The sequence below is a fragment of the Aythya marila genome (genome assembly GCF_965140915.1).
Source record: "Aythya marila genome assembly, chromosome: 2".
NCBI classification, from domain to species: Eukaryota; Metazoa; Chordata; class Aves; order Anseriformes; family Anatidae; genus Aythya; species Aythya marila.
In genome coordinates this window covers 116,172,448-116,198,462 of record NC_139043.1, presented here as the reverse complement: position 1 = coordinate 116,198,462, position 26,015 = coordinate 116,172,448, and the positions used below count along the sequence as shown (strand labels likewise).

Below are 26,015 nucleotides of genomic sequence, written 5' to 3'. Positions count from 1 at the left end.
TTTGTTTTGCCTTTTTTTCCCCCTTCAATTAAATCCAACATTAAACATCCTCAGAATAATGTGGTTTATTGGGGGGGGGTTGTGTATTTTTTGAGATCTTCTCAGGATACCTGGGGACAAGCATTGTGCCACTGGTGTAGAGTGAAAGCTTGAATCTAAAACAAAGGATAAATGTTGAAGATTTTTAAGGAAAGATGGGCATTTTAAACATCAGATGTTGTAATGCAAAAGTATTGCTTAGGTGTTATGGCACATGGAAAGTAAGTTTAGAAATCACTGCTTTTAATGGTCTGATGTTAGCCATAGAACTGCCCAAGCCAATATAGCTTTGTCTCCTCTTTAATTTCAGTGTATCTTTTTCTTGCAGGATAATAGAATATATTGTCTGCTGTAAAGCATGAGTGTTCAGTCTGTCTTCCAGCTCTTAATGAGGTATCTTTGCAGGGAAGAGAGATAAGTTAAAAGAAACTGTATCATCCATCTCATGAAATGATACACTTTGAACTTTTTCTGATGTGTGTGTCTGATCTTTCCAGCAAGCAGAATTTGACCTAGTTAAACTTACTTTGTCAGCTTAGAGCAGTCTCACCCGACCTGATTAAAAGAGCAGCTGTGGCATCCTCAGTTTGACTGCAGGCTCCCATGAATGCTGCCTTACCAACAGGTCTCGTTTGATCTTTTGTTGAAGTTACTGCCTGCCATGTAATATTTTCCATAAACCAAGAGTGTACTGTTAGTGCTTCGGGGGTATGTCTACTACAAAGTCAGCTGAGATGACCAATGTCCAAACATGAAGCAGTCACAATCCCGAACAACAAGGCCCTGGCCAACCTGGTCTAGTGGGTGGCATCCCTGCCCATGGCAGGAAGGTGTGAGCAAGGTGACCTTTCGGGTCCTTTCCAACCATTCTATGAGTCTGTGATATGATTCATGTCTTCAGTAGTAGTATACAGAAAGAATTCCTCTCAACTTTTTTTGTTGCTCTCAGGGTGTATTATTTTTCTCTATATTTCTAAATGGTGTATTGAATACTGTCTTGGTTTTTGGAAGATGATAGAAACCAGTTCATAGCTGTTGTTAACTTACCTTGTATCAGATCTCCTCCTGTGATGCTATGCAATGAGAAAGCTCCTTACTATTTGTTTGATACTGCAAATGCACCAAGGGGAGCTCATGTCTCCTGGCTAGAGTATTAAGGAAACAAATGGATCTCCTAAATTCTGCCTTATTGGTTCTAGAACCAAATTGCCCAAATTCTAGAATTTGCCCAATTTGGTTCATTTAAATAAATGTGTGGGTAAAACTACAGTTTAATGGAAGTCCACTGTAAGCCCCAAAGTTTAATACAGTGGAATTGTAGTGGATCATGTAATTTAAAATGAAGAATTTACGAGAATAACAGATCTTCAAACGGATTGTGCAGATTCAGCTTACTTTCTTCCTACTGCTTCCTGTGATTACTAATTTTGAGATAGGACTGGAAATCAAGTGCAATGCTTTGGGGATACTGTAATGAATGGAGTTTATTAGTGGACGGAGATGTTGCTTTTCTTTTGGACAGTCTGAAATAGTGCTGTGGAACAGGATAGTGCCGGCTTCCTTCTTTTCTCAATGTAATGTACAAATATCTGTTATATAAACCATAGAAGCTCTGTCAGCTAACAGGACAATTTAATATGTACAAAACCAAGATGATTGATACCACCATCCTTTCAGGAACAAATAGTGAAATGCTTTTTACATCCCTACAGAAGGAAAATAAATATGTGAGAATTGTGCTTTATTTGAGAATTTAAATGCCCAGACTCTTCTTCCTCTTAATTAAATAATTTAACTTTATAAACATGAACAATATGAACTTAAAAATGCTTTCAGCAGACTCTAGTAATAAAATAACATTTTTTCAGCAAAAGGTTTTATAGGCATCATTATTTCAACCATTAGCTTCCATAAACTTGAGATTGCCATACTGATTTCCATTATCACATTGTATGCACCTTAAATATACCAAGGGAAGTGGTGTGTACCTGTGCCAGGCACAATTCATAGAGGTTGTGAAATGCAGTTTAGTGTAACCCAGATTTTGCCAGTACAACTGTTTTTACTTTGGTCACAGTGAGGATGGGGGCAACTGATTTGGCTTTCAAGAAAATTCTGGCACTCCACTTAAAAATTAGTTTTCATGCTCAGTTGGCATTTGTACTTCAGATACACATTATAAGAGATCTGTGTGTGAGTTGCATGCTTCATTGTAAAAATACTGGGTTCTTTTTTTTTTTTTTTTTTTTTTGAACGTTAACATCTTCTCTTCATTCTCTTTTCCAAAGTAATACTTGATTTGATCAGAAACTGCAGTGAGCTGATTGTGTCAGAGCCCTGTGTGGGTTTCAAACATTCAGTCTGTAGTAAAACTTGCCTGAGTTATTTTCAGGTAAATATCCGATCAATACTAAATTCCCTGTTGATTGGTATAGCCCAGAGTCCCATTTGTTTTAAAATAAATACATTTAAGAAAAAAATCCTATGCTTCGATGGATTTTTCAGATAAGGACCGAAGCAAGTCCTTATAAATAGCAGAGTTCATAAACCGTGGGTAGGAGTCTCTGTGCATTAAGGTATAAATTTGAAGCTGTGCGTCATCGAAGGTGTGTTGTGAGGGTTCCAGCATATTTCGGTTAATAACTTCCCTTACTCTGGAGTCCAGACTGACCTGCATATTAAAATAAAAAGTCATGTAAATAATAGTGGTGTACAGTAGCTGATTTTTCTTTTTTTTTTCGTGTTGTTCTATTGGCTTGAAAAAGCAAGTATTTTGAATAGCTTCAGGTGGTGTCCTTCCAGAGTCTAAGGACTGTTAAATATACTTACAGGAAAAATGACTGCTGAAATTTGGCAGTAGTAACCTGCTGAGTATGTGGTTAGAGAAACTTTCTCACTGGAGCAACCTTACTTTGAATAGCACTGCCTGCAATCCCGTTGTTACTAAAACCTGAGAGACTGGTAGGCTATTCCCACCCCAGCATCCTGCTCCGTAGTAGAGAGGCTCTGTAATGTTTTGTGACAGTTTGTTTCCTCGGGAAGTAGCGCTTTTGGAAAGAGACTGAATTTGGAGTAAGCAGGATGACGCAGACGCAAGCTGTAACCTGGGAAGCTGTTGCTTAATCAAATTCCTATGTTAAAAAGCAGAATGAATTGATGTGGACTGAAAGTATGGTTACATAATGATTCCAAGCACCACTTTTATGCTGTATTTTTTTTCCTGCAAGTACTAGAAGGTAGAAAGATGCTAACATTACTGGAAAGCACTGTCTAGATTTAAACATTATTTTTATACGTACAGTTTGCACCACAAATAACGAAGTGTATGAATTTTTTAGGAAAATAGAAGGGTTTAAAATTCCAGCATACTTCTAGGATTATATTCAAACCGTGAACTGAGATGTCTTTGAAATTTGACATGCTTGTTAGCAGCAAGGAGACAAGTAGGTTTGAAATTTCAAGAAGCTGGAGGCTTTGTTCTGTGCTGTACTTTGTCAGCTGCTCTTTGTGCTTTGCAATCATGCAAGTTGCACATATTGCACAAGAGCAGTTTGTGCTGTGCAAGCAACACTTTCTTTGTGGTTACTTTGCTTTTGGAGACCCAATCTCCACACACACAGACACACACCAAACAAAATCCATGCTGATTTGTCCAACAAATAAAATTTAAGGATAAAATCTTCATCTGTACATTAGTTATGCCTCAAACTAAATCCTTCACATCAGCATGTCAAGGTAGCATAGGAAGTGTTTTCTTCTAGCCAAAAAGAAAGTAGTACTGAAAGTAGTACTGACTATCTCACCTCAAGGTTTGCCTTTTAGCCCTAGATCTCTCCTTGTTAGCAGTGAAATGTGGGAGCACAGGGAAATAAGAGTTATTCCTGGGTATTTTTGTGGCTTTAAACACGTTAGAATTAACTGTGCAAAATGGCATCAAAGAATGTATTAGGGAAAGTAATATACCTCTTTTGGAGAAAGGATAGAAATGTAATCTTCATAAATTAGCCTTGCTTTTTCTTCAATGACACTTTTGTTGGACTCCTGTTTCAGTTCCTCACAGGCCATCCAGAAAAGCATGTTTTCTTCACTGAATTCTGTTCGTAGAAATTCACGGAAAGCATTTCGGCCGGCTGGCGTAAACATCAGCTTGTCAAATGATTGAGCCCAGGCATTTACTTCTTCAAGAGTAGGAGCAGGGCTGGAGGAAGGAGGAGAGGAGGGCAAGAAGAGAGAAATGAGTGATTGTTGCTTTCAACGCTTTTCATCTGGCAGGAGGCATCTGCCATCGCGATGGAACAAAAATGCAAGGCTCACGTGCCTCTGAATTCTGCACTGCAGCTACCTAGGTGTAAACTCCAGTAAATATATTTATAAGATGCTTTTTTCTCTCAAAAGCATCTTTTGAGAGAAAAAAGATGAAGATGATCACCTGTACTTTGCAGAAATTGCACTTTACTGCTCTAAGTAATTGCAGTAAAAAAGTGCCTCAGCAACAATTAAGCTTTTTTTTTTTTAAATTCCTAATAGTTCCTGTGGAATCATTGTTAAAAATTCAATGAAAATATTTAAAAAGTAAGAATCCAAATACTATAAAAGACACGGTCTGTTACAACTTCAGCGGGGCTCCTGTCTGTTTGCCTAACTGGTAAGAGACAATTACCTGATTCTCAAGAGGATCTGAGCTCCCCTTTGTATTTATTCCTTTTTTTAAGGCTGAGAGCTAGTAGTTAGCTTCGGTGTGTATTTGCTGGGTGGGAAAAGGATGTATTTAAAAAATATTTCAGGAAAAAAAAAAAGGAATCTGTAATTACTATGCTTTTTTATTGTTGTACTGTGAGAGTTGGGATTTGGTGATTTGTTTATATACTGCATATAAATAAGGTAAAAAATTATAGATCAGACCTCTGGTTCTTTGGGGGGCAAGAGACGGATGACTTGCAAATTCATCTCAAATGACAAATGGATAATAGTAGTTAGTTGCACATGTCAGGGGATTCACTTGATTTAGCGTGGTTTGGGTTTGTTTCATTTTTAGTTTGACAGAACACTTCAGAAAGACCATACCTTTCCTCGCAGTTTGGAATACCCTCTGCTTGGAGTTCATGGGATGTTCTCCTTGTTCTCTCCTCCTCTTGATTTCTAACAGTAAGACTGCAAGGTAGCAATTAATTTGTCAGTTTCATAAAAGGAAAGACTGAATATACAGCAGATGCTTCTCCTCTAATACTTAAAAAAAAAAAAAATAAAAAATCAGCTAAAAGAACAGAAGCTAACTGTAGCCACAGTACTCATAGTTATACTCTGATGCTAGCTCTGCTGTTGTGTAAACCTGCAAACGTAGAGCAGAACTGTTCAATATCATATATATATATCACTGTATAGAAAGTGTATGTACACACAAGGAGCCTTTAATAGCTACAAAATCTCTCTGTACTCCATTGAGGTTTATTATGCTGTGTTGATTGTGTGCTTGATGCAGTGTTCTCACAGGACATACACTTGATGCAGTGGTTTTATGCAAGCTAAACTTCAAGCTTGTTTGTTCATTTGTTTTTCTTTTTGCATCCTGGCTATTTTTTATATCCATAGGGCATGATGAGTGCCGAGATTCTGGTTTAGAGTGGTGACACCGCATTACTCAAGAAAGCCTGAATTCAGGAGCTGAAGCTAAAGTTCTAAGCAAGGTAGATCCTTCTGTATGCCTTGTTGAAAGAGCAAGCATCCTTCAGAGATCACATGGAGACACAACCACATTGTGTGGTTATGAACTGCAGCATTAAGTAAATGCTAGTATATGCATCCAAATTTGAGGCCTGTAGACAAACAGCAGATCATTGCTAAATATCGTTTTGACTATGTTTGACTGGAAATGAGTATTAGCTTGTTTGTAGCATTAAAAGAAAAAAAATTGTGCTGCAGTCACTAGTGATCACTGAGAATTTTTAATGACCCTTGGAAGGGTAGGTGTCAACTCCAGCTGCTTTTCTCAAAGGTCAATATGAGTAAGTAGTTAGTTGCACAGAAGTTTGAGAGCAAGCATGTTGCCTACTGCAAACACATTTTTCTGCAACATCTGAACCATACATTCAAATCAATGAACTATTTGAATTCACTTTTTCAGAAAAGAAAACAAGTAGTTAAAGAATGTTAGTGCTCTGTTCTCTTTGGGACTATGGGATTCAGACTTTTACTAAGTACCAGTAGTGTTGGCCTTTTTAATATGAGAAGTGGTATATTGTGCATTCCTCACACACATACACAAGAATTTATGTGCTTGTCAGAGTTATTAATCTGAAGGAGCCATCAGATCCGATGGAAAGGATTTCAGTCTTCATAGGATAATGCGCAGAAGGGTAGAAAGATGAAATGAAGTTTCCTTAAGAGAACACGCCATGTCTCACAAAGTACCCCTGCAGGCTGGCCGACTTCCCAGAAATGTACAGGTAAACATAGCAAAGAGACTAAACATGCAATGCTGCATCTTCTCAGGTTTTGGAAGAGTGACGGACTGCGGGCTTGAGTTTTAACTGTAGTGCGAACACAGGCTGTGAGAATCTGGCTGAGAGACTTGTTTCACCATTTCTTCTTTCTAAGTCTACTATTAGGACTATGCTGAATATTGGATGTTCTGCAACTCAGCTGCATGACTCATGCAGACTGTTATTTTTGCTCCTATTCATAATTTTTCTGCTCAAAGCACTTGAGCTATTTTGAGGAAAGGCTTTATGAATAGGAAATAAAAATAGCTTAATTACGGTTTGTTTTGCATTTCTTGCTACTAGAAAACAATTGTTCTACAAGAAATCACAAATTATTTTAAAGCTAAAACAAGCTGCTCTGTTTTGGAGCTTGTATTGGTTTCCCAGATGATTCTGAAATGCAAATAGGAATTTTAAGCATCATGAAATTTGGGTAATTTAACACACTCTGAGTAAATTGCTTTCTCTGAATTGTTTGAATAGTGGGATGCACAGATAATGAGCATTCTCAAGAATATCAGGTAAGACATTAAAAAAAGCAGTTTAGCAACAATTTAAAAGATGGAATGCAATTTTTATGTACTCTGATTTGACAGATTATTTTTTTTTCTTTTATGGAAAGATGCTTGTATGTGTAACATGCAGCTCCAACCTGAGCCACTTGAGATGGCACTGGACAGTTGTTCAGATGACACTGGTATTTGTATAGCGAGGCTTTAACATAGGTACCACTCTGCGAGGTAACAAACTCCAATCCTAACCAGGCACAGTAATTACCTCTCTCTAAACGTTACCTTAGTTTACCTCTATGCACCTGCTGAAAAGCTTTGTAGAATCAGAGCCAGAGTACTTGACATCTTGCAAAAAACGAAGCTTTTTGACCCTACAAGATATTCACTGTTTGCATTAAGGCAGAGTTGGGTCTGTATAACTTCTGATAAGCTGAGTACCAACAGCAGAGAAATGATGAGCCTGCTTTGCCCTTACTGCTCATGTTCTTCTCTAAAGCATTTACTTCTAACTGCTGGTACATGTGTGTAAGGGGGAAGTAATGGTGAATAGATTCCCTGTCTGGCCAGGCAGGTTGTTTTACGACTTCTTCCCTTCACCTCAGTGCCAGGTTTACTTGCTCTGAAGTACTTATGTGGTGGATAGTGCGTTTATAAGAAGCATTCAGCTTGCTGTCAGTGTTTTGGCTGAACTCCTATGGATGTTTAAGACTTGTCTTTATTTCAGTGCAACTTCTGGTCTCAGCCATTAATAATGGGCCCAAACAGAAACAGAACTGAGTGCAGCAAGCTTTACTTGAATTTTGAATGGAATCAGCTGGATCTGGAGGAGCTGATATGAGAGAGAAAGTGAACAAATACTTTAAGGAATCAAGTGATTCCTTTTCCTCTCTTGCTGTGCTTCCTTGATTAATTTTCCTGTTCAACACCTTGCAGTGGGAGTTCTTTGGAATTGGGTTCTGCCTCATCCTTATTTAATAATGCATGCAGTGTTTAAAGTCTCTAATCCCAAGGGTCAAATTCACATGAACTGTAGGTGCCATGGGTTGACGCTGCTAATTAATGACAACAGATCTGTTGGAATGGACACTTGGTTATTAGTTTCCTGACTAATGAATTCTTACACCTACTCCTAACTCCCTTTAATACAGTCTATGCTGCTCCTAAGTCCCAATCCTAAATCCAAAACTATTACATATTCTGGTATTGCTTTCAGTTTTTACTGAGAGCCTGGTTGAAGCTCAAGGCTGAGAAGTACACAGTGGTGGCAACAGGTGTAATGGCAGAGTAAAACTTCAAGGCGTAAAGTGTTGAGAAACAAGTGAAAGATGGTTTAAAAACTGGCGGTGACTGAGGATCACTGGTATTATTCAAAAACGTGGTCAGATGATTCTTATAACTAGTATAAGCAGTGAAGTATTCATTTAGAATGTGATATACCAGGTAAGAACTGCCAGTTCAAGGAGAAGGCTAAGAACAAGCAGCAGTAAAAAACAGATACCAGGAAATTAAAAAAAAAAAAAAAAAAAAAGTGCGTGTGTTAGATTTTTGTGTGTTAGATTTTTCATTCTGTTTCCAAAAAACATTAATAAAGCAAGATATATCCTCACGCATGCAGTTACGTAGGGATTGGTTAAGCTTGTCCTATTCCTTCAGCTGTTCAGGTGTTGCAAGCTCTGACCTTAAGTTGGACAACAGAAAGCGAGTGCTTTTTGGAGCCACGGGCTGAGATGCAAGCCATTTGGTACCATAGCATTAGCAGAGTAAGCATTTTAAAGTGGAGAGCTGTGATATAACCAGGCTTCTGGACATCACCATAACTATTTACATAATACATGATTTTTTTTGCTCCTTTTTAATTTTTTTTAAATAAAAATAGATCTGATTTCAATAATAAGTGCTGCTTTTGGTACTGCATAAAATGGCACTGAGAATATAATTTCTGTGTGTTAAAGGCATACTAGTCATATAACTCCCTTTTTGTATAACTGGAGTTGTGTAGAAATGCTTTAGAGGAAGGTATCTATTTAGGTATGAAATCCTGATAAATAGAATAGCAAATTTGTCTAGGGGTGAATAGCTATATAGGTAGAAATCGAATCAGAGTTGGATGCTCTTCAGCAGAAATATGCAGAGTGAGGATGATAAGGATTTCTAAAAGGAGGCATGTAAGAGTACTCTACAGAGCCCTTAATGCCCATAGGAAAAAACACTCTTCTTACTGCTGCATTGTTGTTGTGGTGTTTTTTTAAAACTTCAGCTGAACGTGTTAGCTGAGCTTCATTAAAAGGGGGGTCACTTCCATGTGTATAGGTGTGCATCTGCAAAGCCTAGAGGAAGGCTAAGGCAAGAACTAAAATATCTTTTAAAATGCTTTCTTACTCTGATCTCTTCTGATGATACTTTACAGAATTTTTACATAAATATCCATTATTTCAGTGGGAAAAAATGCACTACAGCAGAAGGCTGTGTCTAGTACTAGCGCACAGTCATCTCTCTCACGGTCCCAGCCCTGCCGAATTTCCCAGGTGTTTTGTTTAGCTTATGCTGTCCTACACGCTGCCTGTTACCTCCCTCCCCTGCTACTCCGTTCCCCAGAGGCTTGAATAAGAGCGTGTAGTACCATGAGCAGCTGCAGCAGCAGCACCAACAAAAGCAGCAGGCGTTGGACCCTCGATTGCCCGTGCTGTGCTGAGCCTGTGCAGCGCCCGGGGTCTCCTGGGTCGTGGACATCTGCCGCTTGCGCATCTCCATCCGCTCCGATCCCATGGGCTGCAAGACAAAAAGAGAAGGGGAAAGTAAGACACGTGTTTTTATTTTATTTTGCTTTTGTTACAAAAACCTTACCAAGAACTATGGAAAGCCACAGCTTCAAAAGAACCAAGAAGCTAAATGCTTCCTTTTATTCGCTATCAAATCTCCGAGGTGTTGAGTCCTGTGGAAAATTCACGCGTTTCATTGAAGTGCTGTGATGGAAGGCAAGGGGCCTATGAGTTCTGCACACAAATGGGAATACAAATGAGAATAGGGAGCCTAGGAGCATGCTGGTGAAGTCAGGTGTGTCTGTTCTTGGAGAGCCACAGCTCTCAGGGCGCTGGCATACAAGCCTAGTGGTTGCAAGGGATTTCCTGAGGTTTTTGACTTGCAAGGTTGATTCTCGGATCCATAGCTAGCCACCCTTCTGTAGCAAGATCTCCCTTTGCAGGTAGGTTTTTTCAGGTTGCTGAACCTTGTGAGGCTGTGATGATTGTAGGGGAACTAAAATCAGTTGCTACAGATGTTAGTTGCGTGTTGATAATTTAATATCACACTTGAAACACAATCTGATGAGCTGAACACCAGACAGTTAGAACTTGCCTTCCTCTCTAAAATGTTCAGTAAAGTTTAGGAAGTAGTGTTGTAACTTGGAGGGAGGATGCGGGGACATTGTCACAGGCTTCAGAAGTGCCAGAAGTAAGTGGATTTATTTTAGCAGAGTGCAGCACTGAATTCTGCTGGATTTTTTTTTTTCCTGCTGAATTTGTTTTTCTATTATAGAGCTTAATAGTTTTTATTTTGTTTTTATGAGAACCACCCACTCTCCCAAGGGAAAAACGTATGACATGCTGAGTAGAAGATGCTCCAGTTTTGCAGGAGAAATAAAACATAAGAACAATGCAGATAGAAATGATAACCAATTTGGTAACTCCGCAGGCCTGTTCTCACAAGCAATTCCTAAATGACCAGAAACAGAAAATCAGAAAAAGGATATAGCTTCCAGAAAACTCAGGACATTTTTCATTTCAAAATGTGGAAACATAAATGTGAAATGCAGAGCACATCTGTAAATTCAGATTTCTTTCCTTCAGAGTTTTATAATATTAAAGTAATAAGTATTAATTCCTTTCCAGATACCTATCTTTTTAAAAAAAATAATGCATTTTTGTATTTCAGTTAGAAAGTAAAGAACTATAAAGCATTGTTGGGATGATACTGTATCTAACAGCAGTTCATGCTTTCTTGGACATTAAACAATTATTAATTATTAGAAAAGCATAATTTGGAATTAAATATATGCTGTCTATATAGCCTAATCCAGTCACTCTTTCTCTTGAGATGTTTTATGTGGATAGTTCATAAATTCATCTCTCTAATCCATTTTACAATTGAACTGACAGTGGTTCCTGTTTGCTTTTTTCCAAGCAGAAAGGTAAAAGATGGTGGAAATAGGAGGAATCCACTCTTCCTCCCCACTTCATCCCACTACGACTTAATTAAACAAAACTCTTTCTGGATCCACTGTTGCCATCTCAGGTTCTTCTTCAGAATTGTCCTTTGACATCTTTGATGAAGTAGCTGTACAGCCCAGTCGTGTTGTGCTCTTTGGTTTACTTCTGAATCATTCCCCTAACTTGGAAGTTTTCTGGCACTACACATTTTTATGAATCTTCAGCACTGCATGACTTCTCACACAACTTACAGAAAGGGAAGGATTGAGCAAAACAAATTCAACACGTTTTTTTTTTTTCAGATCAAGTTACGCGTTTTCGTTTTTATTTGGCAGATGTAGACCAACTTTCTCATTGAATAGGCAAGTAGTTTTTGGTCACTTATGTGGTGAAGACTTGTTTTGAAAGATACTTGTAGCAGATAAAGCATGTTTTTGTGATAGCAGAGCTGGGTTAGCGTAACATATATAAGAGGACTGTTGGCTTAAAGACAGCCCAAGCTTTTATTACAGAGTTTTTCAATGATTTTCTACCACAGGAAATGCAGGCTTGTTGACAGCCATACTGCACATATGATAGAGGTTTGGGGTGGATCACAAACTAAACAGGATGTGACTTTCTGAGGTGTATTAGCAGGAATAGTGTTCAGATACAGAAAGTAATTTACTCCTCTGTGTAAACTTACTCCTTGTGAGCATCACATGCCAAGAAAGACAGAGCGAGTAGGGTATGCAAGATGTTTAGGAAGCACAACTTACATGGAGAAATTGTAGAAGTTAGGGTTGTTAACCTAGAAAAGCAAACCAAGAAGCATGTTGATCTTCTGATCAGGAAAAGGTTGTTATTGCTCTCTATTCCTTTCAGAGGCAAATAATGGGTTAGCCTGGAGTAAATAAAATCTAGGCTAGATTTTATAGAGTAGCAAGGTAGACAACTTTGTAATAAAAAAAAGTTGAAGAAACTCCTTTGGCAAATAGAGTTAAGACCTGTGAGACAAAAAAAATACATCAGGCTGGCCCAGGTCACAGGACAGGCAATGAGTAAGAGACCCATCCAGCACCACTGTCCTGTTTTTGTTTTTTTTTTTTTTTTTTTTTTAACGTAGCTTTGGTTCTAAGCCAAAATATAGTCAAGCACATTGTTATCTATAATCACCCACTGGAACCCAACTCCCTTTGGCCACATAGTAAAGATAAAAAAGATTAAAAAAAAAATCATGTTTGCACCACAGTTTGTTGCAAATGGATATTCCAGTTGTGATCGTGCTGAGACCGTGTACTGCCAAACATGAACCTGAACATGCTGTAAGACACAGACCCTGCTCCAAGCTATGTCAGTGCCATGCGTCTAGTCAGGATATGTACTTGTTTTCTGAATTTCTTTGCCTTTTTATTTTTTTAAAAGATGATTATAAAAAAAAAAGTAACAAAAATGCTGCAATTTTACAGCCATGTGTGGTGATATAAGAAGTTTACCAAGAGCTCCCTATTTCCCACTGAACCACGCTGTAGCAGAAACAGAGGCAAAGGCACAAAGGCTGAGGTTATGCAATTCATCTAGGCACTCAAAGAAAAGTACTTTAAAAAGCATTGAAACCACCTGGGTATGGATTTGTACACATAAAAGTATGTGTATTGGAAGGTGTAATGGAAAAAAGTTATAGAGATGTTACAACTTTTCTGAGATCATGCAGTGAGCTACCAACAGGACCCAAACCAGAAAAGACTCATGTCCGTAGTATTTTTTCTGCTGACTCTACTGGATCCAGAATTTCACTATCACTCTTTCCTTCTTTTTCCTACAGCTACCACAGCTATGTAATGAGCCCTCCCAGTCAGTCACCAGAATTACTGTTTTGAATTGTGCTGTATGCTTGAATGGGCAGTGGCTTTCCCAACAACTCCAGTGACTAGTATTGGTAGGAATTTACAAAACCACTTGTTGCTAACATTAATTGTAATATAAAGCAGCAATTTAAACAATTGCTTGACTACCTTGTGTATCTATGGGAATGATGGCCATTACTTCTGTCTTCAGTAGATTTTAAATGCTAATAGCAAAGAGGAGAGGGTTTTTTAGACCTCCCAGTAAACAGTTCTCTCTTCATTAAATGTTATGGTTGCTAATTTTGGGATATCAGATGGTCTGACTGGGTCTTGCGGTAGGTGTAAAACCACTTAAAAAAAAATCTAGTCTGTGTTCTTTGCATCAGTGAAGAGACTTGCAGTCAACATAATTGGAAGAATTACTGACCTGTGGATCCTACTGCTATAGTAGCTAGTATCAGTGACTTGTTATCTCCTCAAGTTTATCTCATAGTATTCAGCTGAAGGGCCTGAACTATCTGAAATCAAAACGAAAGTGTGACGGCTCATGCTGCAAGAGGACTTTATGTTCCAGACCAACATTGTAGGTGATTAATGACAACATTTCAATCATCATTGGCATTTTGAGCTAATAGCTTACTTTTAAAGTTGTTAAAGGGAATGACATGTTGATGCTTACGTTTAGCTAAATCTTTTTCCTTCCCATTCCCAGCTGTGATTACACTTCGCAGACTCACAGGTGGTGGAGTGAGGAAGCAGGGTGAGAGGTACCTGTGGACTGCTCCCCTGCCAGCTGCTGCTTTTCATAGGTAGCATAAGAGATGGTTTAAATTCATCCTCACAACCTGATTATAATGCTTTGCTTTCTTATTTTTGTTTTAAGCTGAAATAATGATCTCTGTTTTCTTGAACCAGTAGCATGATTTTGAAGAGAAACGCATGTACAGAGCTGGCCAGGGAAAACATTAGGTGCAGCAATCAGCTAGAAGACTTTGGAGCTTTAGAAGCCCAGACTGATGAAGTATGTATAAATATAAGTGTGTTCAAAGGTGAGGGCTTCCCCGGAGCTGTTACTTGGCCATGGAACAAGAGGGTGCATTCCTGAGGAAAGCAAGGTGTACGGGCATCCTCCTGCATCTGGTGCCTTCAGGTCACTCAAATCAGACAGCAGACTGTTGTTCTGCCACTATGGCACTGAAATGGGAAAGGAGCAGTGGATAGGTTTATCCTTAGAGAAATTTTGTAATCTTCATGAAAGTCAGAATCTCACAGGTTCAAGTCCAAATTACTGGCCTGTTGATTTTGAAAGTCACTTGGATAGTCACACAGAGCTCTAGTGCTCTGCCCTTTTAAGTTTCAGGCAAAACTATATCACTTCTTCAAGGTAGGAAAAGTCCAGGAGGAGAGTTTATGGAGAAATTCATCAACCTCATTTGTGAGAGATGTATTCCAGAATATGCCTGGGTTTCAAAAACCTCAGCTACTGCCTAGTTTCGTGTTCTTTTTTAATTCCCTATTACCTTAAATGCTCTTAGTAAGTTGTTGTACCACATGAGAGATCCACGCTCTAAAGTCTGGTTTGGAAGGGAGAAATAAGACAATCAGGAATTGTTTTTCTTCTTATAGGTAATGTCCTCGTACCAAAATGGAAATTTCACTGCTCCAAACTTCCTGTGTTGTGGGCGTCCTTTATCTTAGATTTTCAGGCCTCGGGGAAGGTGTTATGAACAAGAGCAAACTGTGTGAGAATCCTCTGTGCTGGGTGCTGTTCGCACTTGAGAATCGGCATCTGCCTTCTCTGTCCCCCACCACCTGGAGCAGAAATGTGCCTTGTTAAAAATGGGTTTGAGAATAAAAGGCAGGGGAGAAAGACTTAAAAACTGGAGGTGGGCTGCTCTCTCGTACGTGTTTTGAAAGGAATCTTTCAAAAGAAAAGAAAAATACTTTCAGATTTTTTTATGGAATGAGATGAGATACCTTTAACCAAAGGTCTTTAACCTCTACTGTCTCCAGCGTTATTTAACTCCAGCCTGGATACAGTTTTAGCCAACTGCTGGATATAACATGAAATGCATCTCTGTCTACTTCTAGTAGACAGAGATGTCTTCTTTAGTTTGCCTATGGCGCTGTCAAAGACACCTATATCTGCTTGGTGAAGGACATAACTTCATAGAAAAAAACAAACTGGCTCATAGGGATGGTGAAGGAATAAAAGGTGCTATTCTGCTGGCTCTTGTCCAGGCAACAAGAGGAGTTTCTGTTGCAAAGGTCACAGAATAGGCCTTTGGGTTGGAAGGGACCTCTGAAGATCATCTAGTCCAACCCACTGCTGAGCGGGATCACCTACAGCATGTTGTGCAGGATGGCATCCAGGTAGGTTTTGAATATCTCCATGGAAGGAGACTCCACAACCTCTCTGGGCAACCTGTCCCAGTGCTCTGTCACCCTCACGGTAAAGAAGTGCCCCCTCACGTTCAGCCCAAACCTCCTGTGCTTCAGTTTGTGCCCATTGCCTCTCGTCCTGTTGCTGGGCACAACTGCAAAGAGACGGGCTCCATCCTTTCAACACCCTCCCCTCAGATATTTATACACGTTGATGAGGTCTCCCCTCAGTCTCCTCTTTCCCAGGCTAAACGGGCCCAGTTCTCTCAGCCTGTCCTTGTACAACAGGTGCTCCAGGCCTCTCATCATCTTCGTAGCCCTCCTCTGAACTTGCTCCAGTATCTCCATGTCCCTCTTGTACTGGGGAGCCCAGACCTGGACACAATACTCCAGGCGAGGCCTCACCAGGGCTGAGTAGAGGGGGAGGATCACCTCCCTTGGCCTGCTGGCAACACTCTTCCGAGGTCCTTGTGGCATTGCAGGCTAGATCAGGTAAGACTCCCTCAGCCATGCACAGTTCTTGCATCCAACTGCCCCGTGCTCCTTGGGACCACTCTGGCACATCCCCGATCCACCCCTAGTGATTACCTTAGGCTACACACACAGCATGTCCTAACTGCCTGTCACATAGGACAGTTTAATAGGTAATCATTTCTGCATCTGCAGGAAGTTTCTTCTGACTGCTTCCACGTGAGGAACAAGCTTCCCCTGACTACTTGCAACCTATGTGGGGTCTGACCAGTCTTGCAGCCTTGGCATCTCTGGAAGGACCAGATTAAGGCAGACAGCAGGATCTGCCTGGAGAAATCCACACAACTGTCTGATTCCCCCCATGGTGAACTGCCAATTAGTCAAGTGTTTAATTGAGAAGGGCAGTAGTTGTTGACCAGATCAGCTTGTCTCTGGTCAGTTCACTGCTGTAAGTCAGCACACAGATATGGAGTTTCTAGATCTCCCAGGGAGAGCGAGATCCTTCTCTATTTAATAACAGCAAACTTAATCCATTAGAAAAATATCCCTAAAAAGCAGTGAACTAAAAATAGAGAAAAATAATGGCCCATAATCTTGCTCCTTATCTAGCTAGACAGCATCTATGATTCATAAAAATGAAAAAAAAGCACACACATTATTACTGAATGCTAATGAGTAATTCAGAAAACAAAAATACAACAGCAAAGTCTCCCAAGGACTTCAGCAAGTATTTTTACTTTTGAAAACCGTGGAGAAGCAATCCTGTGTGCCTTAAGAGCAACACTGAAGTACTGGAAATAAGTACGACTGTCATACGTTTTCCACTCCATGAGATGCCTATCTGATATTCGGGTTAGGAGGCATTTCCGTATGTAACATTATGAACACAGCAAAGCATGAAGGTCAGGAATAAAAAATTACTGCCCTGGTTAAAAGCACCTCACCATACTAATGGTATTTAACTTGTAACATTTCTAATATTTGCTCATCTCTGGGTAGAAAGGTGGTCCACCCAGAAAACAGCCTTCGCAAAGGAGGAATATTTAAAATATAAATTGCAAAGATTAAAAAAAAATCACAATACCACTCCCCCCAAAAAGATGGTAGACAATGTTTACACTTTCATCCTCACTTTATGCTAAAGCACAATAAAGTTTTCTTAGCTTAGCGAAGAGCAAAGATTCTGTTAAACATAAAGCACCTTCCCTCCCTACACACGCTACAGGTAAGCAGGTGTGCAAGCCCTAGCTTGTGCCAGGGCCTGATTTGCACAGCCACAGCCTGAAGATTTTGCAGTGAGTGCACAGCGTGTGAAGCCACATGCTATGAAAATAGCTGGCAGCCAGTGGGAGTGCCCGGTTTGGATGGCTGTAGTCCAGCCTTTTTTCAGTAGACACTTTGGGCCTGATCCAAACTCCACCGAAACCATGAAGAACACTCACGGGTTTCAGTGAGCTTTAGGTGAGGCTACATAAATATTGCAATTGCTGCTCTTTCTTCAGGCCAGTAATGGCAGCCAGAGTTAGAAGAAAGAGATTGTCCTTGTCCACTGATGTCAGACGAGGCTTGCAGGTAAGTCTGAAGCTGCATTTTATTAATTCAGAAGTAGCTGGGGCCACAACGTGCTTTCACTGGCAATGTTGTCAGCTGAAATATGAACAGGAAGGCTGACACTCATGCCTCTTCCTCTTCATTGACAAATCTGACACGTGCTTTCTGCACTGAGCAGCGTGCTATTTTAAATAAAGAGCTGTCATTTGTGTCAATGAACTCACCCACACGTATGCACACACTTTATGCATAGTTATCGGACTGCCCACTTAATAGTAAGAGCTCTGTGGAGATCTGATATCACTGGAGATTTGATCTCTTGTAATAGAAATGGGAGGATTTAAGTGTTAAAGAAGGCAAGACGGGCGTTCATAGAGTGGATACCGGGAGCCACGCCACGTAATGCAGCTTCAGATGGGTTGCACCCAAGTCTGTCAAAGGCTTCAGTGCATGGATGAGAGACAGGAGAAGGCAGTACCCTTCCCTGAGTGTAAGCACCAGCTCTGGGCTGCTTTTAGATAAGATGCCCAGAAACCAAGGGCCTTTACCTGTTCTATTTCATTTATCTTTTTCCAGAGGAGCAGCAGCTCCGAGGAGCTTGGTTCATCTCTCCAGATGAACGCCTTGCTTTACATTTCAAAAGGAATAGCTGAAAATGTATCACTCCCACACAGTAACAGGTAACAGTGCCTAGATCGTGCCACTTGTAGCTTACATCTTTTTCTACCGAGGGCTTACATGTGCTCTGCTCCTTCTTCAGTATTCGGTGCTGCACGTTTGGCTGCAAGATCAGCCTGCTCCCTGCAAAACACCACCTGCACTAGAGCCTCTTTCTGAGTAAAGTCTGGCTTTCTTGCTAAGAAACAGTTACGGGGTGGAGGGGGTGTGTTTAAGAGTGTTGCCCTGTTTCTGTTTCCCTGCTGGTGCTATTGCAGAGCAAAGTATGTCTTTGATTTGGACTGCAACATGTTAAGACTTCACTGAAAAAGTTACTCCAAAATGCAGCCAGCAGGGTCATTCTCAGTCACTTTTTCTCCTGTGATATGCAAAGGACATGAGAGAATTTTAAGCCTTTTAGCCAGAAAAAGCAACAAAAGCAACCTGTCGCTCCGGTCTAGCCATTTACGTGAGTGCTGAGACTGTCGAGCAGCATGCAAGCAAGTACGTACACAACTCTGTCCCTTCACAACCCAAGTCATTGTAAACAGGAATTAAGTTAAGTCAGCACCAAGCCCATATCCTCTGTAGGGCACCAACTCTCGGCATCCCTTGCCTCGTCTTTTGTGGCTGCTGGAGACAGCCTCAGAGGACCAGGGGGTAGCTCCAGTGCCAGCAGTTGTACTGCCGCTTCAGCCCTGCCTGGGCTGCCTTTAAAGTCAGAGGAAGCCTCTGCTTCTGGTTATTTTTATGCAGCTCGCTGTAAACCAAGCACGCACACACGGAGTTCATTCAGCCTAGCATCTTACAAACCTCCTTACTATGCGCGCAGTGGAGCCGGTGCGCAGAGCAGATTGATGGGAGCGAGCAGAGCGTCTCCAACCGAGCGCTTGGTTGCATCGTGCTTCATTATGAATGGTCTCCAGAAAGCCCATTTCCCTGTACTACGAAGTGACTCAGAGCACGCAGCGGCTCCGGCAGCTCGCGCTGGGTTCTGGAGTCACATGGAGCAGCCGGTGACTCACGCCGCGTTGTACTCGGGCTGAGATCTGACTCATTCCCAACCTGGTAGGAGCTGACTGACATTGTCCTGGGCTGAAAGCTGCTTTCAGTCAGGATGACTCACGCCGGAGTGCATTAAATAGTGATTCACAAGCTGGTCCCTATTGATCCTGGTTGTCGCGATTCACTTCGGGTTGTACTACGCTGGAATCCGGCCGCGCCGGGCGGGCAGGTGCCTTCACCGTGCCCCTGCCCACCGTCAGCCCCATGGATGATGGAGCCTGGGAAGCCTTACCAACCCCATTTAAGGCTGAGGTAAGGTCAGGACCAGCTCAGCACCTTTCAGCCGCAACAACCCATGGACTTCTTGGCATCAGCTGGCTGTGAAAGCATCTGAAACATGCCTGCTCACTGAGAGTTAAGGGTCGGGAGCCTCTAGCTAATATCCTGTTGCTCTGAGTGCTAGGAGGTCTCTGCAATATTCCCCACGCCTGCTGCCTCCTTGGGACAGCTCGGTGGGAAAAAGACGGGGTCACTTCGCAGAAGTGGCTGGGTACTGGCACCGGCCTGGCTGATGGTTCATCAGCTGCCACCTGGGATCCAGGAGAGGCAGAGAGGAGCCTCAGTGCCCTGAGCTGCCCAGGTTCAGCACTTCACCCCATGCTTTTTCAGGAGGATAGGCTGGGGGTAACGGTGAGCATGGTCCCTCCACGTCAGCCTGCTGGAGCCCCAAAGGGAAGGTATCCAAACAGGCTCTGACCCGTGTGGGCAGAGCAGAAATTCCCGGAGATCCGAAGTAACCACCCTATGGTCCTGGAAGCGGTCTGTCACCACGGTGCCACCACCCACTTGGTCTCAGCATGCTCCCGGCTAGCCGGGACACAACCAGGGCTGTGCCCCGTGCACCCAAAAGGCTACATCGGGGTGATTACAGCGAGTTAACCACCGGGCTGCCAACCAGCCCTGCTGCCAGACACAGGGATACCCTAACCCCGCTTCCACAGCACCACAGCCCCATTAGGGCTGGGAAACCCCTGCAGGACCACCACATCCAACCACCCCCTACCCCTTTTCCTCCCCTGAACCCCATCCCTGAGCACCGCGTCCAGCCTAACACCCCCAGGGAGGGCACCAGCAGCACCCACCCCAAACCCCCCTCCCCTCTCTCCTTCCTCCCCCTCCTCCTCCTCCTCCTCCTCCTCCTCCCGGCCGTGCAGTGCCGCCCCCAGCCGCCAGGGGTCGCTGCGCGGGGCCGGGGGCAGCGCCCCATGGCGGGGAGGGGTCGGGGTGTGTGGGGTGCGTGGGGTGTGTGGGGGCTCCGCGCCCCGCTCGCTACTCACGGGGTCGCTGCCGGCGGGGCCCCGCGGGGCGGCCTTGGCCCCTTCCCCTCCGGTGCTGGCGGTGGCAGCGGCGGCGGCTCCGGGCTCCGCGCCCGCTGCCGGCGGCGGCTCCGCGGCCCCGCGCATGCGGCCGGGGCGGGTCCCGCTGGGGCTTCAGCGGCGCCCAGCGCGGGGAGGGGGCGCGGGGGGAGCCACCATGGGGCCGGCCCCGGGGCTGGGATCTTCCCCCCCACACCCCCGCCGCCGCCGCCGCCGCCGTTTCCAAAAAGCGGCCCCGGCGCCGCCGCCGTGTTTTAAGGCACCGCAGGGCTGCGGCTCCCCGCCCGCCACACGCCCCCCCCCCCCCCATCCTCCCCTCCCCGCCCCCAGGCTCAGGGGGAAGGGGGAAGGGGTGGGGAGGGGTGAGGGGGATGAGGGGAGGGGGGGAGAGGGGATAGTGTGGGATTTGGGGGGGTTTTTTGGGGGTAGGTGGGTGTCCTGTGCAGCCTGGTGTCTAAGGGAGACCCTCTGGCGTGGTGGTGGTCTGAGGGGTGGAGGGAGCACGGGGAGCCCCGGGAGGATGAAATGAAAATAAAGGGAAGGGAATGGGAATGGGAAGGGAAAGGGAAAGGGAAAGGGAAGGGAAGGGAAAGGGAAAGGAAAGGGAAAGGGAAAAGGAAGGGAAAGGGAAAGGGAAAGGGAAAGGGAAAGGGAAAGGGAAGGGAGAGGAAAGGGAAAGGAAAAGGAAAAAGGAAAAGGAAGGGAAAGGGAAAGGAAAAGGGTAAAGGAAGGGAAAGGAAAGGGAAAAGAAAGGGAAAAGGAAGGGAAAGGAAAGGGAAAGGGAAAAGAAAGGGAAAGGAAAGGAAAAGGGAAAAGAAAGGGAAAGGAAAGGGAACGGGAAAGGGAACGGGAAAGGGAAAGGGGAAGGGGAAGGGGAAGGGGAAGGGAAAAGAAAGGGGAAGGGAAAAAAAAGGGAAAAGGAAGGGAAAGGGGGAAGGGAAGGGAAGGGAAGGGAAGGGAAGGGAAGGGAAGGGAAGGGAAGGGAAGGGAAGGGAAAAAAGTAAAATAAAATTAAATAATAAAGTAAAATAAATAATAAAGTCAAATAAACAAAATAAATAAACAAGACCAGGAGGTCCCTGCCAGCCGCAGCCGGGCCCTGCCGCTCTCCAGGGTCCTGCAGGCCGCGCTCCCCCCCAGCCCGGCGGAGCCGTGCCAGGCTCAGGCTTTGCCCTGTTCCCTGGCAGCGATTTCTGCCTTTCCCGGCGCTGGGCTCTGTTTCAGCCCGTCCCAGAATATCTTCCCTGCTCCTGGCCCACAGCCCTTCTCCTGGCATCGCCTGCCCAGTGTGAAACCAGCCCTTCCTTCCCACAGCGATGGCACCGTCCCCAGCCGAGCCAGGCCTGATGGTTGGGATTGCAAGATCCTGCCTCGCTCCTTGGCGGGGAAAAGGGAAGAGAGACGCAGCAGGTGTGCCATGGTGGTTCCTCCTGTGTCCTGGGATCCAGAGCAAATCACCTGCTACACCACTGGTGTCTGAACCCAGCTCTGAGCCATTCGGCTGCGAAGGGCGGTCACCGCTCTAGGCTCTGGTCTCAGGTGGCTTTCAAAGCACTATCAGGAATGTTTCAGCAAGTGCTGGCACAGCGTGACCCTTTGGGAGGCATGGTCTTGCCCCATCCTTCACGTATCTCTTAGGAGGGTCATGGTCACCTAACACCATATTAAAGATGTTACTTCAACAGGAATAGTGCATAGTGACAGCACATGGCTTTGTGTAAAAAGATAGCGCCCCTTCTCCCTAGTGTGAATTTCTCACGTGCACAGGGGAAGAAAATTCCCCCAGCCATCGGAGTTGCTTGCTCTGCATGCGCATCTGAGGCTGTACTCCGAGTCCCCGCTGCTGCCCCACTTTGTACAGGTTCATTCACCTTCACCAGGACAGAGAAGAAGGGAAACACGGACACCCTGTCAACCCAGCTGGGAGCACTGGCCACAGTTGGGCCTTGCTTTTTTTACAAAAAATACCCTATGGACAATTCTTGGTTGACACACGAACTGTGGGTTTAATGAAAGTACCTCCTAATCCCACATCGTGGCACCTCTTTTTGTAATATGCAAGGTAAATAGCAAATCACAATTTGATTTCAATATTGATATTAGCTACTATGTAAGGCATTAAGTTATATATATATATATATTAGACTTTTCTGAGTATTTGTGGGAATGAAGAAACCTCAGTTACCACAAACCTAAACAGTAACTTTTTAAAGAAATTTGTTTCCATTGAAAATGTTAAGAATGGGTTACGATAAAGGCAAAATAGAACACATCTATTTTTTAATAACATTATTGTATTTCAACATTCTGGCAATCACAGTTCAATGGGTGACATAATGTCAAAAACCTTTTTTTTTTTTTTTTTTTTTTGTCTTGCTTTGCTTTAAGGTGTTCAGACAGATTGCTGGGCCTCGCACTTCAGCTTCTGCTCCTTGCCCAAGGAGAGGGTTTCCACATTTTTACGTGAAGGAGCAGGTAACCTGGTGGCTTTATGAGTGCTAATCTATTTTACTGCTTCCTGCTCACTTAGATTGTGAAATAGGGAGTTTCTGGACTGTAGAGTAGAGCCAATTCATAGTGAATTAGTGAGCGATTCAAACAGCAAGCGAGGAGCCATTTTTGTCTGTTTTCATCAACATGAAAGTGCTCTTGCTGCAAATCACTTTGAGAACCGATAGGCTTTTTGGGGAGAGGAGACATTTTCAGAAGTAAAATGACTTTCCAGGGACTTTAGTTGAACTCTCCACTTAGTATTTATTTCTTTATTTATTTTAAATATCAGCAATGTTCTAGTATTTGCTTTATTTTGTTCCTTAATGAAAACAAAAATGTAAATATATATATATGTAATTTAAAAAGATCATTTGATGTAAACGTATTTTGTGGTGAATGTATTCCTAGTGATATTCGTTCTTTAACTTTTTAATATTTGCATTCTTTCAACATTAGTCACTGACAGGTGTAAGCAGCTTTTCTTAATGGATCTGTTAGTAGATAACTTGAAACAGAAGATTTAGGTTCAAGGCTGACTAGAGGCAAAGATAAACCAGGGTCTTCAAACATGTATAACAAACTATAGAGCTGCACGGAGCAGTCCTTAAAGGAACCATCTTACGTGCAGGCACTGCACGTTAGTACTTGATGTGTTATAAACATTAACAGCAATGCATTAATTCTCCAGCAGAACTGATTTGGTGTGAGTCCATGTGTGAAACTCACACTGGGGAGAAGTTTCTCCCAAGGCTATTTCATTTACACTGTTAGAGTGTAACGCTCAGTAGGAGATATGTAAATCATAGGGTTTCTCTTAGGCTTTTGCCGGAGGATTAATTTTCCTCGAGGTCTTGTGCTCAAACCTGGGATTGCATTAGGTTAGGCAATTGCATTAACTCATGCTTGAAAAGCCATTGTAATGGTTGGACTTAGGTCTCGGTGCATCCAGAACTGGTTGCTATTGATGGCTCTGCTTAGCACTTTGCTAATGATTACAGCTCCATAAGGTACTTTTCTAGGGCAATGTATTTTCCCAGGGTTGGCTGGGCCTAGATGGATGTCCTGCCAGAACTGTCAGCCTTTATTTCTTTCTGCTACACAATGATTACTTTTACATAGTGCTACTCTTTTGCCAAAAGTGCAGACCACTGTGGGAAGACGTGGCTCTCTATGCAGTTTACTTCTGAATCTGTAGTGACTGTGTCATTTTAGATAGTGGCGAAACAGATTTCTCCAGATACATCAGGGGAACTCTCTTTGGAAACCAAAGTGTCAGCCCACAGCGGGTGTGAATCACAAGCCTATTTGGGTTCAGTGGGTCTCCAAGTATCCATATCAGTTAGCACCTACTGTGTTGTCTCGGGAAGGCTGGAAATCAGCCTCTGCTGTCTCCAAACACAGCCCTGTTCCTTTTCCACTCCTACATATCACATCTTTGTTGCTTCTAAGCAACAGGAAGCTTAAGGAGAAGTAATCTTTGAGCTGGAATAAAATATTAGAAATAAGGAGTTGTTTTCCAGTAATGGGACCGAATGCCGGGCATTGGAGCATCACAGTCGGCTCAGCGATGCTCCGCTTCCCATTCTGGCCCCCGTCCAGCTGATGCACGCAGGCACTGTGGGGTTTGCGAGCCCTCGGACCGAGGTCTGTGGCACAACTCACGGGCTTAAAATCCTCCGTGACTCAGAGATCCTGGCAGACTGGCAGGCAGACTACCCAGGAAGTCAGCAGCCTGGGCAAAGAGTGTCTAGTTAGAAACTGCAATATAACACACATTAAAATGAAATCTTTGCTGAAGCAAGATTGCAGCAAGAATCTACGCCATTCATTTCATTTCCTGTTCGCAAATTGCTGTCCCCCTACCCTATATTTTGTCTGACTCTCTTTCCTTATCTGTATCAATAAAGAGTTAAGAATGTAATACCATTTTTTTTTATCACACAGTTAACATGCATCACTAAATCTATCCTCTATTTTTTTTTTTCATTTGTTTCTTGCGTAAACATTTGAATTTTTTGTGATCATTAAAAAACCCTACACTTTTGGGTTGATTTTTGAAGAAAACTCTCCCATCAGGACAATGTTCTGCTACTATATGTCCCGATGACATTACAGAACTCGTGCCAAAAAGCTGTGCAAAATGTTGATCAGAAAAGGATTAGCTTCTACATGTAAAATTTGTGTTTAGGAATGAGGGAAGCTGCTCAAGTACCTCTCATTACAGGCCTCCAGAAGGTGTCACTGTGCACCCACAGTTTGAATGGAGAACCTCATCAATTGAGGACTGATAACGTTATGTGCCAAGGCTCTGTTCCTATTAGGGGTGCCCCTCTCTGCCTATAATGGAAATCAACAGAACTAGATCTGGAGACAAAAATATTTTCCTCTTTTCGTGACTAGCAAAGCAATAACGATCTTCACAGTATCGACATCACTCAAGAGATGCGTATCAACCATGACACGCAGAAATACCCCTGATATTCTGTGGCATACAGAATCGTTATGAATTGTTAATCTAATTGTTAATCTAATTGTTTTGCAGACTCCTTACTACAGAGGACCTGGTAAATAACTATAGTTAAATTAAAGAAAAACCCCAAACTGACATGACTGCAACTTCAAGGTCTATCAAGCTACAGAAGTAGTTTGTCTTCTTCCAGAGCTGACTCATTAAGGAAGATCAATGGAGTGAGTTGAAACTAATGTTCCTGAACAGCTTGACTTTTGGGGATAGTTCAACATGAGTTTGGGAACCTGATTGCCCAAAGTGGCTGCACGGTAATGTTGCAGCTTGACAAGATTCCTGAGGAAGCCAACGGGACTTGTGCCACTGACTTTTGGTCAGATTTTGGACCTTAGAAAATCTGGAGGAATTATGCAGCCATGTTAAAAGGCTGATGGCAGAAAATACAATCCACTTACAGGATGTGGCTGAGAGCACGAAAAGACACCATGGCTGAAACACACTGTAATTCCTTTTATAAGTACAGTGTAATGTAATGACACTGTAATCCCACAA

The 26,015-nt window shown here is 42.9% G+C and overlaps 1 protein-coding gene across 2 annotated transcripts in view; it reads right to left on the bottom strand.

Annotated features, from left to right (window-relative positions):
• Positions 1-2,521: 2,521 nt before the first annotated feature.
• RGS20 (regulator of G protein signaling 20) overlaps positions 2,522-26,015 on the bottom strand; it is a gene marked incomplete at both ends in the record, with an annotated part of 58,430 nt that continues 34,936 nt past the window's right edge. Inside the window, 5 exons of one of the 2 annotated variants that reach the window (XM_082754821.1) lie at positions 2,522-2,710; positions 4,003-4,237; positions 5,104-5,190; positions 9,651-9,799; positions 20,465-20,495. In XM_082754821.1, coding sequence (XP_082610947.1) covers positions 2,522-2,710; positions 4,003-4,237; positions 5,104-5,190; positions 9,651-9,796 — 657 coding nt within the window. Of the gene's footprint in view, positions 2,711-4,002; positions 4,238-5,103; positions 5,191-9,650; positions 9,800-20,464; positions 20,496-26,015 lie in introns of those variants that run through there. The other variant, XM_082754820.1, reaches the window with a different exon arrangement.